General features: G+C 34.4%; 5 protein-coding genes and 1 pseudogene across 5 annotated transcripts in view; 4 read left to right on the forward strand and 2 right to left on the reverse strand.

The window, feature by feature from the left end:
- The window catches only part of LOC104771445, a 1830-nt gene extending 1370 nt beyond the window's left edge, over positions 1-460 (reverse strand). The window contains exon 1 of the mRNA XM_010495970.2: positions 305-460. Within this exon, the coding sequence (XP_010494272.1) occupies positions 305-406 (102 nt within the window). The 5' untranslated portion in view covers positions 407-460. The remainder of the gene's footprint in view (positions 1-304) is intronic.
- On the forward strand, positions 2928-4067 carry LOC104771452 (transcription factor bHLH55-like). The gene is made up of 3 exons (XM_010495981.2): positions 2928-3359; positions 3461-3847; positions 3976-4067. Exons 1-3 carry the CDS (start codon positions 3048-3050, stop codon positions 4060-4062), a joined length of 786 nt encoding a protein of 261 aa, XP_010494283.1. The 5' UTR covers positions 2928-3047; the 3' UTR covers positions 4063-4067.
- Positions 6938-8407, reverse strand: LOC104771463 (uncharacterized calcium-binding protein At1g02270-like). Its single transcript, XM_010495993.2, has 5 exons — positions 8124-8407; positions 7934-8038; positions 7746-7851; positions 7492-7610; positions 6938-7288 (listed from the first exon to the last, which is right to left on the reverse strand). The coding sequence occupies exons 1-5, from the start codon at positions 8202-8204 to the stop codon at positions 7169-7171; spliced, it is 531 nt and encodes a 176-aa protein (XP_010494295.1). The 5' UTR covers positions 8205-8407; the 3' UTR covers positions 6938-7168.
- Positions 8699-10158, forward strand: LOC104771471 (annotated as a pseudogene).
- Positions 10357-11841, forward strand: LOC104771481 (glyoxylate/hydroxypyruvate reductase HPR3-like). Its single transcript, XM_010496013.2, has 2 exons — positions 10357-10892; positions 11179-11841. Exons 1-2 carry the CDS (start codon positions 10449-10451, stop codon positions 11701-11703), a joined length of 969 nt encoding a protein of 322 aa, XP_010494315.1. The 5' UTR covers positions 10357-10448; the 3' UTR covers positions 11704-11841.
- On the forward strand, positions 12854-14684 carry LOC104771490 (glyoxylate/hydroxypyruvate reductase HPR3-like). Its single transcript, XM_010496022.1, has 2 exons — positions 12854-13306; positions 14062-14684. The coding sequence occupies exons 1-2, from the start codon at positions 12854-12856 to the stop codon at positions 14584-14586; spliced, it is 978 nt and encodes a 325-aa protein (XP_010494324.1). The 3' UTR covers positions 14587-14684.

Genomic DNA, 15253 nt, shown 5'->3' on the forward strand with positions numbered 1-15253 from the left:
AAAAAAAAAAAAAAAACAAAACAGAGTAGCTAACTGAGTTAGGTACCTAAAAACCACTCATGGAGGATTGGGCTCTCTCTCAGTCTATATGAACCAAAAGAGCAAACTTTGCATCGAACTCTCAATTGAATTCGCTAATACTCAAAGTCAAACTAACTAAAGATTCCACGGATAGCTAAAACTGAGGCAAATCGGATTCCAATTTGATGACAGGTCCTAAAGCCATAAACACTAATTAGTATTATTATCCATAGATGCAATGCGAGAAGGGCGGAAAAAAAAAAGAAGAGAAATTAGGGTTTACGTTATCCTTAAGGCGGCGTATGATCTTGAGGCGGAGACGGTCAAAATCGCCGTCGTCCTTGAGCTTCTCTACAACTTCCTCTTTGGTTATCTTCATCGCCATCTCTCTTCTTCCTCTCGATTTCTAATTTTTCCTTTTTAATTTTAAAAGTAATATTTTTAGTTACAATATATATATATTCAGTTACTATATATTTTCACCAAAATAAATATTTTTTTTTGAGTCAAAATATAATTCTAACCGGTTGAATCAACCAATCGCGTTTGAAATAATTAGCTACTTTACAATTTAAATATATATAATTAGCAATTTGTAGTAGGTATACAACAACACTTGTAGTTTTTTTTTTATATACAAAAACCTGTAGTTTTTAATTATGATAGTGTGTGTTTGTGTTAGCACTTGTGTCACCACCGTCGTAATTGCCAACATCCATGTTCATGATTATGATGACCTTTTCCAAAAATTGCATGCCAACATACATGTTCATCATAATTGCCAACATATATACATGTTCATGAATTATGATCATAGTAATGACACACACGCTTACGTAAAATATCAAATGGACCATTATCCCTATGAGATGGAAGTATCAGACGTAACCCTGATCCCAGTATGTAGTCCCTTTATACATTAAAAATCCACCAATTATTGCAAAATAATTTCAAGTGTCCGCGTCATCATTCGCAATCAGACTCTATTTTGCCCCCAATATGAATATTTTGGAATATAAATACCCTTCTTAATCTCCATTACCGTTGAATAAATTTGTGATTAATTAGCGAATTTCTTAATATCAACCACTTACATTTCATATACGTGACTTGAAAGCGATCGTTGATTAGTGATCAGTTTTTCTATATAATGTATTTGAGCTAAAGTAACGGACTGTATACATATTGATGACTCTCATCTCATGTAACTCAATATTCGGTGATATTTTCATGTAACGTAATCTTCATTTATCTCTTTGGTAAACTCTTTTTGCTAATGCATTTGTATAAACTAGAATAGTGTTGGACTTGTAAGACACAACGAAACTCAAAGATAAGAAAACATAGTCGAAATTTGAGATGAGTTTTGAACGAGAAAATTTGTCTAACGAGTAAAACACTTGCAAGGACTTAATTTGAGTAGGTGATTGTTTTCTTCTATTTGCGATTTCACATTTATCCTTAATTTTGACCGATTATGACCAAAATCCATGTCTAAACCAGACCAGTATGCTGCAATAAGTTCCGGTGATTGAAGTAAATGTTTTGATGATTAACCAACAACGATCAGTTTTGCTATGCGCTCATTAGACTTTTGGTATACAGTATAGGGTCGCTGTCCCCAAAAAAAGAGTACGATCGATGTTACGAATCTTTTATTTAGACGCCATGCAATCATGTCACAAAAACTAATAAAACTTATTGAATTTTTTCAGTACAATTTAATTATAATATTCATTTAATATCTTTTTCCTTTTTTGGACAAAATAAAATTTTAACATTTTCGCATGAAATTGACATAATAAACTCTTAAAAAATCAACTGTTTCCTTGATGAAAACAGTAAAGCAGTAATATAAAATAGGAGTCTAGGGACTATATGTTTTCTATGCGGCCTAAGAATTAAATACTGTATTCCGGCATCTTTGGCAAACTAGAAAATGACATTGACTTAATAATGATGTAATTAACCATAAAATAATGATTTAATACGATTAAATAATTTTCATCTTGTTTTTCTTTAAGAGAATTTTCTAGACTTTTTATATAGTAAATATCAAAATTGTAAACTTTGATGTTTCTTGGATTTCTATAGGCCGTAGTTACGAGAAAGTGCTTATTGCATAAAATAGTGTATGTATTGTTAGGAAGGAGTAACTGGTTGAGTATATGTGAAAACTTTAAAATCCATATTTACAGAACATAAGAGACTAGGAGTAGTACATAAGAAATTAATTGAACGTTTTTTTTTTGACAACAGAAATTATTGAAACTATACTCCTCTGTCTCACAAATATTAATGTTTTGACACTTTCACACATATTAAGAAAAATTTTAATTTTTATTTATAAATTAATTTATAATTAGAGAAAGAAAATATAAAACAATAACAATTCAAAAAATTTAAATATTTTCAATGATTACTTGTTGAAGTTTACAAAACATCAATCTTTGTGGGATAAAAAAATATCTCAAAACATCAATCTTTATGAGACAGGGGGAGTATTTGACTCTTTTATTTTTGAATATTTACATTTATTATTAAGTTAAAACTCATTAAAACCCTTTTTACTTTATCAGTTCAGGAACTTACTGGCGGATGAAACAAAAGATATGCAAGATGAAGCACATTTTAAATGTAAGTTTCCTTGCGTAACCATATTAATTAATAGCCACTAAATGTACAGCTTAAATCGTTTAACATGATGCCTTCCCAAATAAATATAATCTTTTATTAGTATCACTCACTCAATCGTATCTTTCGGAGATTTTAACGTTGTTTTTATTTTATTTTTTTTTGTTAAAACGTTGTTTTCTTTTGATATCACAAACTTTTTTTTTTCTTCAAATAAGACTATATATGATCATAAAGGATTTTTTTTCAATAAAAAGGATGATATAAAATGACTAACAGCGCTGCTATGGAAATTCTACACCAACAAACAGCATAGCACCTAAAGTTTCTCTTCTTACCAAAACAAAAAAAAAAACTCCCACAACCACCGAAAAAATAAAATACATCATCGTATGGATTTTGCAAATTCTTCATTGTTCTCACTAGATTTTCCTCATGAAAATGATCTTGATTTCTCTAGTTTGGTCACTTCTTCAAGGCTTATATCATTCCAAGAACCTAATCCGATCATTCATTGTGCTGGGATTCAAAAAGATGGAAGACAAAAGGTCTGTGAGACGACCATAACAAGTGAAATCAGGAAAGGCGACGATGAGCCGAAGAACAAGAGAGCTAAACATAAAGACATTGAGAGACAAAGAAGGCAAGAGGCTGCGTATCTTTACAAGAGTCTAAGATATTTATTGCCATCTCAATACATCAAGGTGAGCCATTTTCCTAGTCTTACTTATCTTGTTAATTAGATTTTCCTATACAAACTTTTCTTTAATTTGTTTGAAGTTTAAAGATAATATTGCGTGAATAGGGCAAACGTTCTTCCTCAGATCACGTCGAAGAAGCTGCGAATTACATCAAAGACTTACAGAAGAAGATCAAAGAGATCAGTGAGAAAAGAGACCGAATCAAGAGAACTATTACTCATCGTTCTTCAACAAGCAACTGTTCTGTAAGATCATTAGCATCATCAACATCATCCCCATCGTCAACTTGTTCTTGTGTTGGAGACACACACATGGCTGTTGTGGTTAGCCCCTGTTTGATCGGATTAGAGATCGTAGTAAGTTGTTGTTACAGACACGAATATTTTCTTTCAAGTGTTCTTCAACTTCTGGCTCAAGAGCAATGTCTTAATGTTGTTAGTTGCATCTCAACTAGACAGCCACAAAGATTCATACACACCATTATTTCTGAGGTAATTTATTTATAATATTCTTTCAGTACTGAATTATGAGGAAAGAGGGTGCAACTATTATTATTAGTAAAATATCTATTTTTAAAAAATATATTTAATATTTTAGGGAAATTCTTAAAATTGTGCAGGTGGAGGAAGGAATAGAGGTTTATTTTCCAGAGATTCACGAAAAGATAATGGAGATGGGCAGAAGTTCATATGTATATTTATATTAATTTTTCCTGGATTTTTCGTTTTTTAATATATGTACAATAAAAGGAATTAATAATGTATTGTTAACGAACATAAGATATATTTTTGTTGCATAATTAAACTTATCTTGCCACCTGCCACGTCTTCCTAGAGGTAGTGTATATAGATCATGACTTTTTGTTAATGTGATACTCATCATGACTACAAAGTACCAACATGCATGGTCACGAATTAAATAGAGATTATGTAACTCCAACTTGATGGTTTTCATGTAACGTACCAACATGCATGGTCACGTAATTTAGAGAATGCTAAACCTGTAAGTTAACAGTAAAAATCAATTTGAAGAACATAGCCAGAATTTGAGAGAAGTCTAAAAAGATTTTTTTTTTAAGTTGATTCTAGCTAGAGACGAACAAAAAAATCCGAAAAATCATTTGGAAAACAAATGAACAATGAGAAATCATTGTTTTAATTCGTGATTTCACTGATGTATGTAGATTTTTTCGACCAATTTTTGTCTAAATTCCATCCTTTAACCTGATTTGCTTCCTTGACTAATTAATAACCAGCCATAATCAGTTTTGCTATGAGCTCATTAATTAAAAATTTAATAAATTTGATCTCTGTCCCTGGCCAGAAAAGTATGACTTAATGATGTTCCGAATACTTTAGATTCCCATGCCATCATGACTAAAAGAATAGGGTAGTCGAGTTGTAGCCCCCTGCAAAGTTCCAATTCTTGCTTCACCTCCATGAAACTTTAGATTATGTTTCTACCCACATAAAAAAGTTTGACAATGTATATCCCCACCTAATTTGAATTTCAAGTTCTATCCCCACGTCTTTTAAATCTAAACATTTTTTTGTCTAATCTATCATTTAACCAAATTAAAATTGTAATTTATACTTAAACCAAAAACCCAAAATGTAAACATAAGTCGATACCTTTATAAGTACCAGAGACAAAATCGAGAGAAAAAAATAGGGTTTATATGGTTTCAGCAGTTGAGACATTGATTCAGGGAAGAGGATATCATTTGGTTTAAAGAAGTGCCTCGATTCTCAGGTTACAATGAGGTAAGATATTTAAACTCTAATAGCATGACTGCAGTACATGTTTTGTAATTTTGAGATAAATCCTTTATTTTTTCTCCAATAATAGTGGCGAAGAACATGATTCTGAGAGAGAGTGGCGTCTTAAGATGTTGGAAGATGAAAGTGATCCAAGTGACCCAGGCTTTGTAATTTCTGATGAAGACGACAATGATTCAAGTTCTTCCGATAGCGGATCCGATGAAATCGATGGTCATTCAGAGAGGGCAGATATGAGAAGCAGAAAATGCACTTGCGTTAAGTGGGATATATGTGGGATCCCTTGTGAACATGGATATGCAGTAATATTGACTAAGAAACTTAATTCAGATGACTACGTATCTGATTGGTTTCGTAGTTCACGGTTACGAGAGTTATATGGTGAGAACATCATTCCACTTAGAGGTGCAGGTCATTGGGCCAGAGGTGATGTGTCATTGGTGGGTGAACCTCCTGAGCCACCACAACCTGGACGAAGAAAAAAGAGTAAGAAGCAAAAAAGAATAAAAGGAATCAATGAGTCTCCATCCAAAAAGAAAAACAAGAAGAAGAAGCAGTTCAAGGCAAAAGAAGTTTCCACTCCATCACAGAAGAATAAACGGACAATGCATTGTAAAAACTGTGGACAAGCTGGTCACAATACTCGGTCTTGTGCCAAACGGGCCAAAAGGGTAAGCGCTAGTTATCCATCTTTGAAAAACTGCTATTCATCTCTGTTTTTATAATGATTTGTGTTTATTTCTGTTGATTTCATTTTCAGTGTCATGGTGAAGCTTCTTCCAGTCAATCTACACATGTAGTGTCTCAGGTGGATCAAGCGTAGGAATTTTTTTAGTTAGCAATATATAGTAGTTCTTTGGGTTTTGTCTTTTGTCGTATTTAAAACTCATTCATTTTCATGCTAAAAAAACATTTATAGTACTTTATGAATCTATTACATAATAAACTAGTAAAACAGAGCAAAAAACAAAAGTACGTGATAAGAACAAAAAAAAAAAGTAGAGCACAAGCTTCTCTTAGCCTTGGTGAAAGCTAGCCAAAAGACCTGCAGATCTCCTAAAGTTCATGGCTTTAATGAGATGATCTAGTTACTCACGGCATGTGGGAAGCTATATCGTTTTGAAAGAAATGTTTGATAAATGAAACTGATTCAAAATCTGGGTAAAATCAAGTTCCAATTTTCGGTTTAATTGTGAATTGAATCTGGTTTAATGACAAATTAGACAGAAAATGTTTAGATTTAAGAGACGTGGGGATATAACTTGAAATACAAATTAGGTGGGGATATACATTGTCAAAATTTTGTTGTGTGGCTAGAAACAAAGGCTAAAGTTCCATGGGAGTGAAGTAAGAATTGGAACTTTACAGGGGACTACAATTCAGACTACCCAAACATTAACTATTTTTGTCCCACTCTTTGATATATAGTATTATTAACCATTTAACTTTTCGCATGAAATTGACATAAATCTTAAAACGTCAACCTTTTCCTTGGTGAAAACATTGAATATAGGTCTATGATTAAGTTTTTGTTGGCCGGCCTAAGAATTAAATAATATTGTTTGCCATTTCTGTAAACTGCTTGATCATACGAATCATTGACAATAAAGGAAATCCTTAGTATATATTAAAAATGACAATAGAGGAGCTTTCAATAGACACGGACACGGACACAATATCTATTAGAGCAAACCCATTGCACATCCTCAAATTAGTGTCTCTAACTTTTTAAAATATTAAAAATAATATTAATCTAAGTTTACATCTTCATCCTATTGTTTTTAGTTTTTATCTTCCCATTAGTCATCCCTAAATATGGGTGTCTTCCAAACTCAACACAAAACTGCACACAAAACTGAACATTGATTTCTTGTTCTATGTTGAGTTTTGTTGAGTCTGTACTATGTTACAACATTAGTACCTTCAGATCATTTATAGCTTCAACTTGATTTTTTCAAACGAAACTAAAGAGACAAAGATGACAATGTAGAACAAAGGGTTACATACAAGTGAAAAGAAAACTGAGGTTCCTTGTCAATTGTCTAGCTCCATAGCTTGAGCAGCTTTAGCTTTAGCAGCTGGAGTCAGTTTCGTTTTCAATTTCTTCTTGCCAACAGAAAACCCACCTGCCTTCTTCTTCCCACTTCCATCAACCTTGACAACAAAATCAACCAGCACACATAAATAATTAACTACAAAATCCAAGACATAGTAAGATGCACATTACAATATAACCATTCCGTAACAACATTTCTAAGTAAGTTCATATTCCAGCATTTCATTCCTAAATCTACATGAAGAATCAATCGGAAATCAACTACTAAACCCGCAACTTGTAAAAAGCTTTGTAACGTTACCTTCTCTGAGAAACAGCGATGGTGGCACCGATAAGCAGAGCTCCAACCACTAAACCCGCAACTTCGTTTGATGTTAAGCTCTGCATCTTCTCTTCTTCCTCCTTCCTTCTGATAAGATTCTACATACTCTAAAATAATCCTTATGAACAGCTGTAAGCAAACCTATCATCATCACCAAATCACAAATGAAAACGCCACATACACATGGAAACAACAAACATCAATGCCAAGAAGATTGTCACAAAGTTAAATACCATCGCCACGGTTATTAGTACGGCCAAGCTTGTAACTGAGATAACCAGCGTCACCAAGTCTCTTCTCATACATATTAACAAGCTCTTCGTTCCCTACCCAAAACTCCTTTAGAACAAAAAAATCAGAAACAGAGCATCAAAAAAAAAAAAAAAGAGTTTCCTTTCATAGAGGCAATTCGTCGAACAACCTGTAAACAAATGATGGAAGACCTCTCATATAATAACCAATCAATGATTCTATGATTCCTTCCAAGCCAATACGTTCGATTATCACTTTCACGAAGACTCTGATCCTACATTTCCAACAACACACACATAATCCAAAAATTTACCAAAAAGAAAAAAAAAAAATCAAAATTGATGAAAAAGAAACAAAACCTTGGGAGAGAGACGTTTATAGATGGGAGCAAGGATATTGAAAGTAGTACAAGAGATACAAGGTTGCTGATGAGATTGCATAGCTTCCTATTTTTGATCGATTCGTGTTTCTGTTGGAATCGAAAGAGAGAGAGAGAAGCAAAGAGATAGAAAAAAAATCGTAACCTCTAGATAAGTGACACGTGCGTGTCTGTGGGTATCTAAAATACTCTCCGCAGAGACACAGGTCTCTGAAAATTTCAGATTAAAACTTTATTTTTCAATCACTTAATTATTAAATAAATGAAACACATCCCCAAAGGATGACCAATGGGAGTGCTCTTATATATCGTGTCCGTGTCTTTGTCCGTGTTCTGGTCATTAGCCACTAAATCAATTATACTAGTATATTTCAATATATATAGCATCTTTTAAACATTTGATCAAAAAAAAAAAGCATCTTTTAAACATAGGTTCCTACTTTAATTAATAGCCATTAGCCACTAAATGAACAGCTCAGGTTAAAATCTTTCTAAAATAAATTAAATGTTTTATCTCGTACGGACGTAAATAATTGTCGGAGATTTTTTTTCTTCTTATTATTAATAAGACAACTTCGTCTTGTAATTACATGATAAAAACCATAGCAGAGATTAATTATAAGAAAATCATATATAAATTAAAATTCAGAGAACCCAAATACTCTCTTATCACCAACAAAATTCCCACCACAACTACAAAAGACATCACAATCCTATGGATTTTTCATCTTCTCCATTGTTCACACCTGACTTTGTCTATGAAGACGAATTAGATTTCTCTAGTTTGTTCTCTCCTTCAACACTCCAAGAACCTAATCCACCTATTCCGATTACCCATATTGAAGACATTGGAAAGCAAATAATTTGTGAAACCACAAAAGAGGATCACGAGAGTGAAATGTAGAGAGATTGAGAAACAAAGAAGGCAAGAAGTCGCATTTCTTTTCAAGGATCTAAGACATATATTGCCATCTCAATAAATTAAGGTATATACATTACTTAATTATAATTTATCTTTGGTTTGAAGTTTAAAGATTCTATTGCGTGAATAGGGTAAACGTTGTTCATCAGATCACGTTGAAGAATCAGTGAAATACATCAAAGACTTACAAAAGAAGATCAAAGAGGTGAGCGAGAAAAGAGATAAAATCATGAGGTCTATTACTCATCCATCTTCAACAAGAGAATGTTCTAAAAGATCATTAGCATCATCGTCATCACCTCTATTGTCAGATTGTTATTGTGTTGGAGAGAGACACATCGATGTTGTGGTTAGGGCTTGTTTGAACGGAATAGAAGTCGTAGCGAATTGCTGTGTCAGATACGCTTCTAGTCTTTCAAGTTCTGTCTCAAGAGCAATGCTTTAATGTTGTTAGTTGCATCTCAACTAGACTGCACCAAAGATTCATACACACCATCGTTTCTGAGGTTATTATCTATAATCTGTTCTCTAAATAATGAAATAAGAGGTGGCCAAATCTAAATATTGTATTTTTTTTTTTTTTTTGCTGAACGATAAATTGTGTAGGTCGAGGAGGGAACAGAGGTTTATTTCTCAGAGCTTCAAGTAAAGATAATCAAGATGGGAACATCATGGTAAGTTTATTTCTTTTACATACATATATGTATGTTCATAATGTACTTCAATAAGGGAATTAATGTTTTGTTTTGTTTGTTTTTCATAATTGGCACTGGTGTTCGGATTGAGTCCGACTTAAACAGGTGATAGCATTTCCCTTGGGTTGAAAATTTTCTACAAGCCCACCTCGACTCAAACTAACGGACCAAAGTCCAAAAGTTGGTCACATGTTTATAGTGGAAGTAGACCTCTAAACCTCGAGCTGCGCTACCAATCTACCACCACCACACGTTGATTCTGTTTTCTTTTCTAAATGTTTATTTCGTTTTTGATGCAGATGCTGTTTGAATTAGTTGAAATAATTAAACAAATCTGTATGAATTGTTTTTTTTTGATTTTTTCCTACACAAAGCTGAATGAACCAAATTTTTTAAGATTAATTCGTTAGATGTGATAATTTATTTCCTCTATTTAGATTAATACGTTAGAGATGTTCATAATGTTTTCATTTCCTCAGGCTCAGTCTAATACTAGTAATAATTAATTTTGACAGCTATTAAACGTAATTAGGAACATAATAATGAAAAAGATACTAATTACTTATGATTATGATATGATGCTCAAGTTCAACCAACGAATCATCTTATATAGTTTGCTTTGCTACAAAAACTATACCATACAGAGTCGTCTCTCTCTCTTGTTCTCTCTTGTTCATCTCAAACATCAATGGCGGGAGCTTCGGATTCTCCGCTCGTACTCCTTCACCGACCACCGTCTCTGGATTTCATGGACGAGATTCTCAGCCGCAACTTCCGAATCCTCAACACTAACAATTCATCGGAGCCACTCCCGATCTTCCTCTCCCGTCACGCCTCCTCAGCTAGAGCTTTCGTCGTCGTCGGCAGATTCTTTGTAACCGCCGAGATCCTCTCTTATCTACCTTCTCTCCAGCTACTCGTCTGTGGAAGCGTCGGCGTCGATCACGTCGACTTGGCTGAGTGCAAGCGCCGCAGGGTCGTTGTAACGAACGCTCGCAACGCGTTCTCGGATGACGTTGCGGATTGCGCCGTCGGGTTGCTTATAAGCGTCCTCCGTCGTATTCCCGCCGGCGATCGGTTTATCCGGTCTGGTGATTGGGAGAAATCTGGAGAATTCCGACTAGGGTCCAAGGTTTGTTCCAGATCAAACCAAACACTCTCAAAGTCTCAGTATTTGGAATTCTGATTCTTTAACAATCGTTCTAATCAATCTAGGGTTAGGATGTAGCTTAGATAAGGGGTAAAGTTGAAAACTTTTGGCTTTAGTGATCTTAAAAAGACATAGCTTTAGATATGTGGAGCTACAGAGTACTCTGTTTTCATATGATCAAAGACAAAGATGAAAACTTTTGTTTGTGGGTGGGTCTTCTAAGAAGACTCTTCTTGGTATATGTGTTAGTAATCTTTGTTGTTTACAGGTTAGTGGCAAGCGAGTTGGGATACTTGGATTTGGGAGCATTGGATCGTTTGTAGCTAAAAGACTTGAAGGCTTTGACTGTGTCATCTCTTATAACTCAAGGAGCGAGAAACCGAGTGTTCCGTACCGGTACTACTCCGACATTCTCTCTTTAGCAGCCAACAACGATGTTCTCGTTCTCTGCTGCTCTTTGACGGAGCAAACGCACCACATTGTGAACAGAGAAGTGATGGAGTCGCTTGGTAAAGATGGGGTTATTATCAATGTGGGACGAGGGAAGTTGATTGATGAGAAGGAGATGGTGAAATGTCTGGCCGATGGTGTGATTGGTGGTGCTGGTTTAGATGTGTTTGAGAACGAACCGGCAGTTCCTGAGGAGTTGTTTGGTTTGGAGAATGTTGTCTTGTCTCCACATTCTGGTGTGGCCACGCAAGGGTCTTTGGACAATGTTGCAGAGATCACTCTAGCTAACTTGAAGGCGTTTTTCTCGAACCGGCCTTTGCTTTCGCCGGTTCGGTTGGATTGAGAGAGCGTCCGGTTTAATTTTATTAACCAAATAATTCAAAAGCCAAAGCCCAAAGGAAGAGTATTCATGCAACATGCTTTGACTTTGTGTATTTAAAGTTTTCGTTTAAGATATTATCAAAACAAACTTTAAAATATATATGATGCAACAGAACTATTTAAAAAACTAAATGATATATATATATATGTAAGAAGAGAGACGTTGAGACGTGAAGATGAACCAATTCGACCATCCCTTCTATTCCTTAATTGATATATTTTGGAGAGTCGTTGATGTTGTATTGCTTACCTCACGAATTACAAACTGAGTGTCGATATCGTCATATATACGTTTTCGTCTCGAAGACAAAGTAAATTTGTTTATATATAAAAGGTAAATTTCTGAAAGATGAAAGAAGTAAGCGCATGTATATATCACATTGACGTACGGAAAAGAGGTATTTCAATCGGTCTAGGCAATTCATCTCGATAAAATCTAATCACCATATCCATTTTGGACTGCATTGATTTCTTTTGAGTTGAATTGGTGTGTTGTGTTTGGACTATGATACTCTATTGTATAATTTCATCATTTATGTAAATAACTGACAAAGAACAAAAGAAAAGAGAAAAGCGAAAAGCGAATGTTTGCCGTTTAAAGTATCCAAGCATTGATATATCCACAGAAACGCACGTATAAAGCCAGTGTTATCTATTATATATAAAAAAGACCCTGTTATAAAAGTCAGTACAAAATAAAGAAAGACCAAGTTATAGAACCCTGATCAACATTATGAGTCCTCACATGTTTCTGTACTATAATTAGTCCATAATCTAAATGACATCAAAATATTACTTGTCAATTTTTTTTTTTTTTTGGAGTCGTTTATTTTAACCAATTCAAACAAGTTGATTAGTTTTTTTCACTAACAATTTGTTGCCCATTCAGCAGATTATCGTTTTTATAAATCATTTGTAGGTTCTTCTATTCCGGATCTGTTTGCCATTTTTTTTTTAATAACTCATAAGTATCAGATTAGTATTTGTTTGCCATTTCATGTTCTACCTTATAAAGTAAACATATAAGAAGAAAAAAATAACAGTTCTTGAGCAGTATACTATATATATATGATAGATGGGAACTTACAAAATGAAACAGTAAGGTTTCTGAGATGGAGGAGTCTTCTTTACTTCCACCGGTCATCCTCGTTCACCGTCCTCCGGCTCTGGATTTTATCGATGAGCATCTGAGTCGTCACAGCTTCACCGCTCTCTACACCCACACCTCGCTGGAGGACTCACTCCAGGACTTCCTCTCCAGTCATGCTGCCTCCGTCAGAGCCGTTGTCAGCCTCGGTAGGCTTCCCATTCCCGCTGAGTTCATATCGAACCTCCCTTCTCTCGAGATAGTGGTTTGCGCCAGCGTGGGGTTCGACCACGTCGACCTAGACGAATGTAGGCGTCGCGGAGTTGTTATTACGAACGCCGGCGATGCTTATGGGGAAGACGTTGCGGATCTTGCCGTTGGTTTGCTTATAAGCGTCATCCGCCGCATTGCTGCAGTTGATCGATATGTTCGGTCTGGTCAGTGGACGAGACTCTGGGACTATCCACTTGGCTTCAAGGTTTGTTCAAATATTTAATTTGTTTCTAAGTTTCAACCATATAGCTGCAAAGTAACAGTTAAAATGGAAAATCTCCAAACTTCGTTCACCATGTCAAAATTGTATTAAACCTATATAACATGAAAGTCTATTTATGAAAATGTAATTAAAACTTTCTTAAAAAATCATAACAAAAGAAAATAATTAAATACTGTAGAAGTTATAATTTATAAAGAAACTATAGATGATTAAATTAATTATCATAATTGCCTTAATTCTAGGTACGTTGCATTACAGTGAAAGAATCGTTGCATGTTCATTCCTTGTAAATTATATGTGTCAACATGCCGTCGATATGGGATTCACAATAATTAATGTGATATGATTCATTTAGTAAAGGGTTTCGCATACAATACATCTCTTATGGATTGGTGATGCAAGATAGTCAGTTTGAGACTATATTCTTTGATAAAGTTATTAGACTATAAGATACTTCATTTTGATTTGGTTTATAATATATATGTTCTGCTTATATATGTATGGATTTTATAGAAAATTCATTTTCGTTAATTAATTAAAAAGGTTTAAGAAACAAAATTATACAAATTTTCTGCGTTATCACCTTAAACATCTTATAAAGCATATAGATTTATATGTCTTAAAATCAATTAGTAAAACATTTGTTTTCAACATTATTATTATTTCTCTTTTTATTTTTTGGTAATATAGTCCAATTTCTGACAATATGTTTTTCTGATTATGATCTTCCACTGCAGTTAAACAGAAAGAAAGTAGGGATAGTTGGATTGGGGAGCATAGGCTCTCTAGTCGCCAAAAGACTCGAACCCTTTGGCTGCATCATCTCTTACAACTCGCGAAACCCCAAACTAGACGTACCATACGTTTACTACCCCGACATTCTCTCCTTAGCTGCCGACAATGATTTTATCATCCTTTGCTGCTCTCTCACTGATGAAACACACCACATTGTGAACAGAGAAGTGATGGAGACGCTTGGGGAGAATGGGGTTATAATAAACATCGGTCGAGGCGGGCTTATCGATGAGAAGGAGATGGTGAAGTGTCTGGTCAATGGAGTGATCTGGGGAGTGGGGTTGGATGTGTTTGAAAATGAACCGGAAGTGCCTGAAGAACTGTTTGGTCTTGAAAATGTTGTGTTGTCTCCACATGCTGCTGGAATGACGGCAGAATCTTTGAACAATATCTCAGAGGTTGCTATAGCTAACTTGAAAGCGTTCTTCGCGGACCAGCCTTTGATGTTCACCGTTCAACTCGATTGAGTGAGTGTCCGGTTTCAGCCAAGTGGCTAAGAAAAAAGTTGACTTCAATTACGGTATACGTACAATCATTTGTGTTATCTTATTAATGGTAAGTCAACTCGTTGCCACTAACCATGCTATACACTAACACAAGGATATTTTATTTGATAAGCATTTTGTGTGTGTGTGTGTGTTAAGTGATTAGCATATACTATTTTATTTTAAAAATCTTGTGAACTTATTTCGACTGTGATGTACTTTTTTCTTTCATATAATTTTTCTTTTCGGTTTTCTCCGAATGTTTCACTGAATATACTATATATATATATATAGTGGTATTTAATATATATTTGTTCCTAATGTATGATGCAATCAAAATTTGTCTCACATTCATATACATATGGCAGCTCTAAAACGTCGTCTAAAATTGTTGAATTATCAACAGACGGGTGAAAACTTAAAAGGATTGATATAAATTTTAACGTTTTAATCATAACGATTGAAAACTAGATTATTATATACCGTTACATTTTATAGAGTTGAAAGTATTTAAAAGCCAATGAGATAGCGAAATTGAAACTTTTTCTATTTGACCACCCAAAAAAAATGAAAGGTCAATATGTAAACTCATAGCCTCGTAGAGACAAACAGTCTATTAGCAAACAGTACGGACAGCGAGAGGGGGGGG

The sequence above is a fragment of the Camelina sativa genome, chromosome 3 (genome assembly GCF_000633955.1).
Source record: "Camelina sativa cultivar DH55 chromosome 3, Cs, whole genome shotgun sequence".
Classification (NCBI taxonomy): Eukaryota; Viridiplantae; Streptophyta; class Magnoliopsida; order Brassicales; family Brassicaceae; genus Camelina; species Camelina sativa.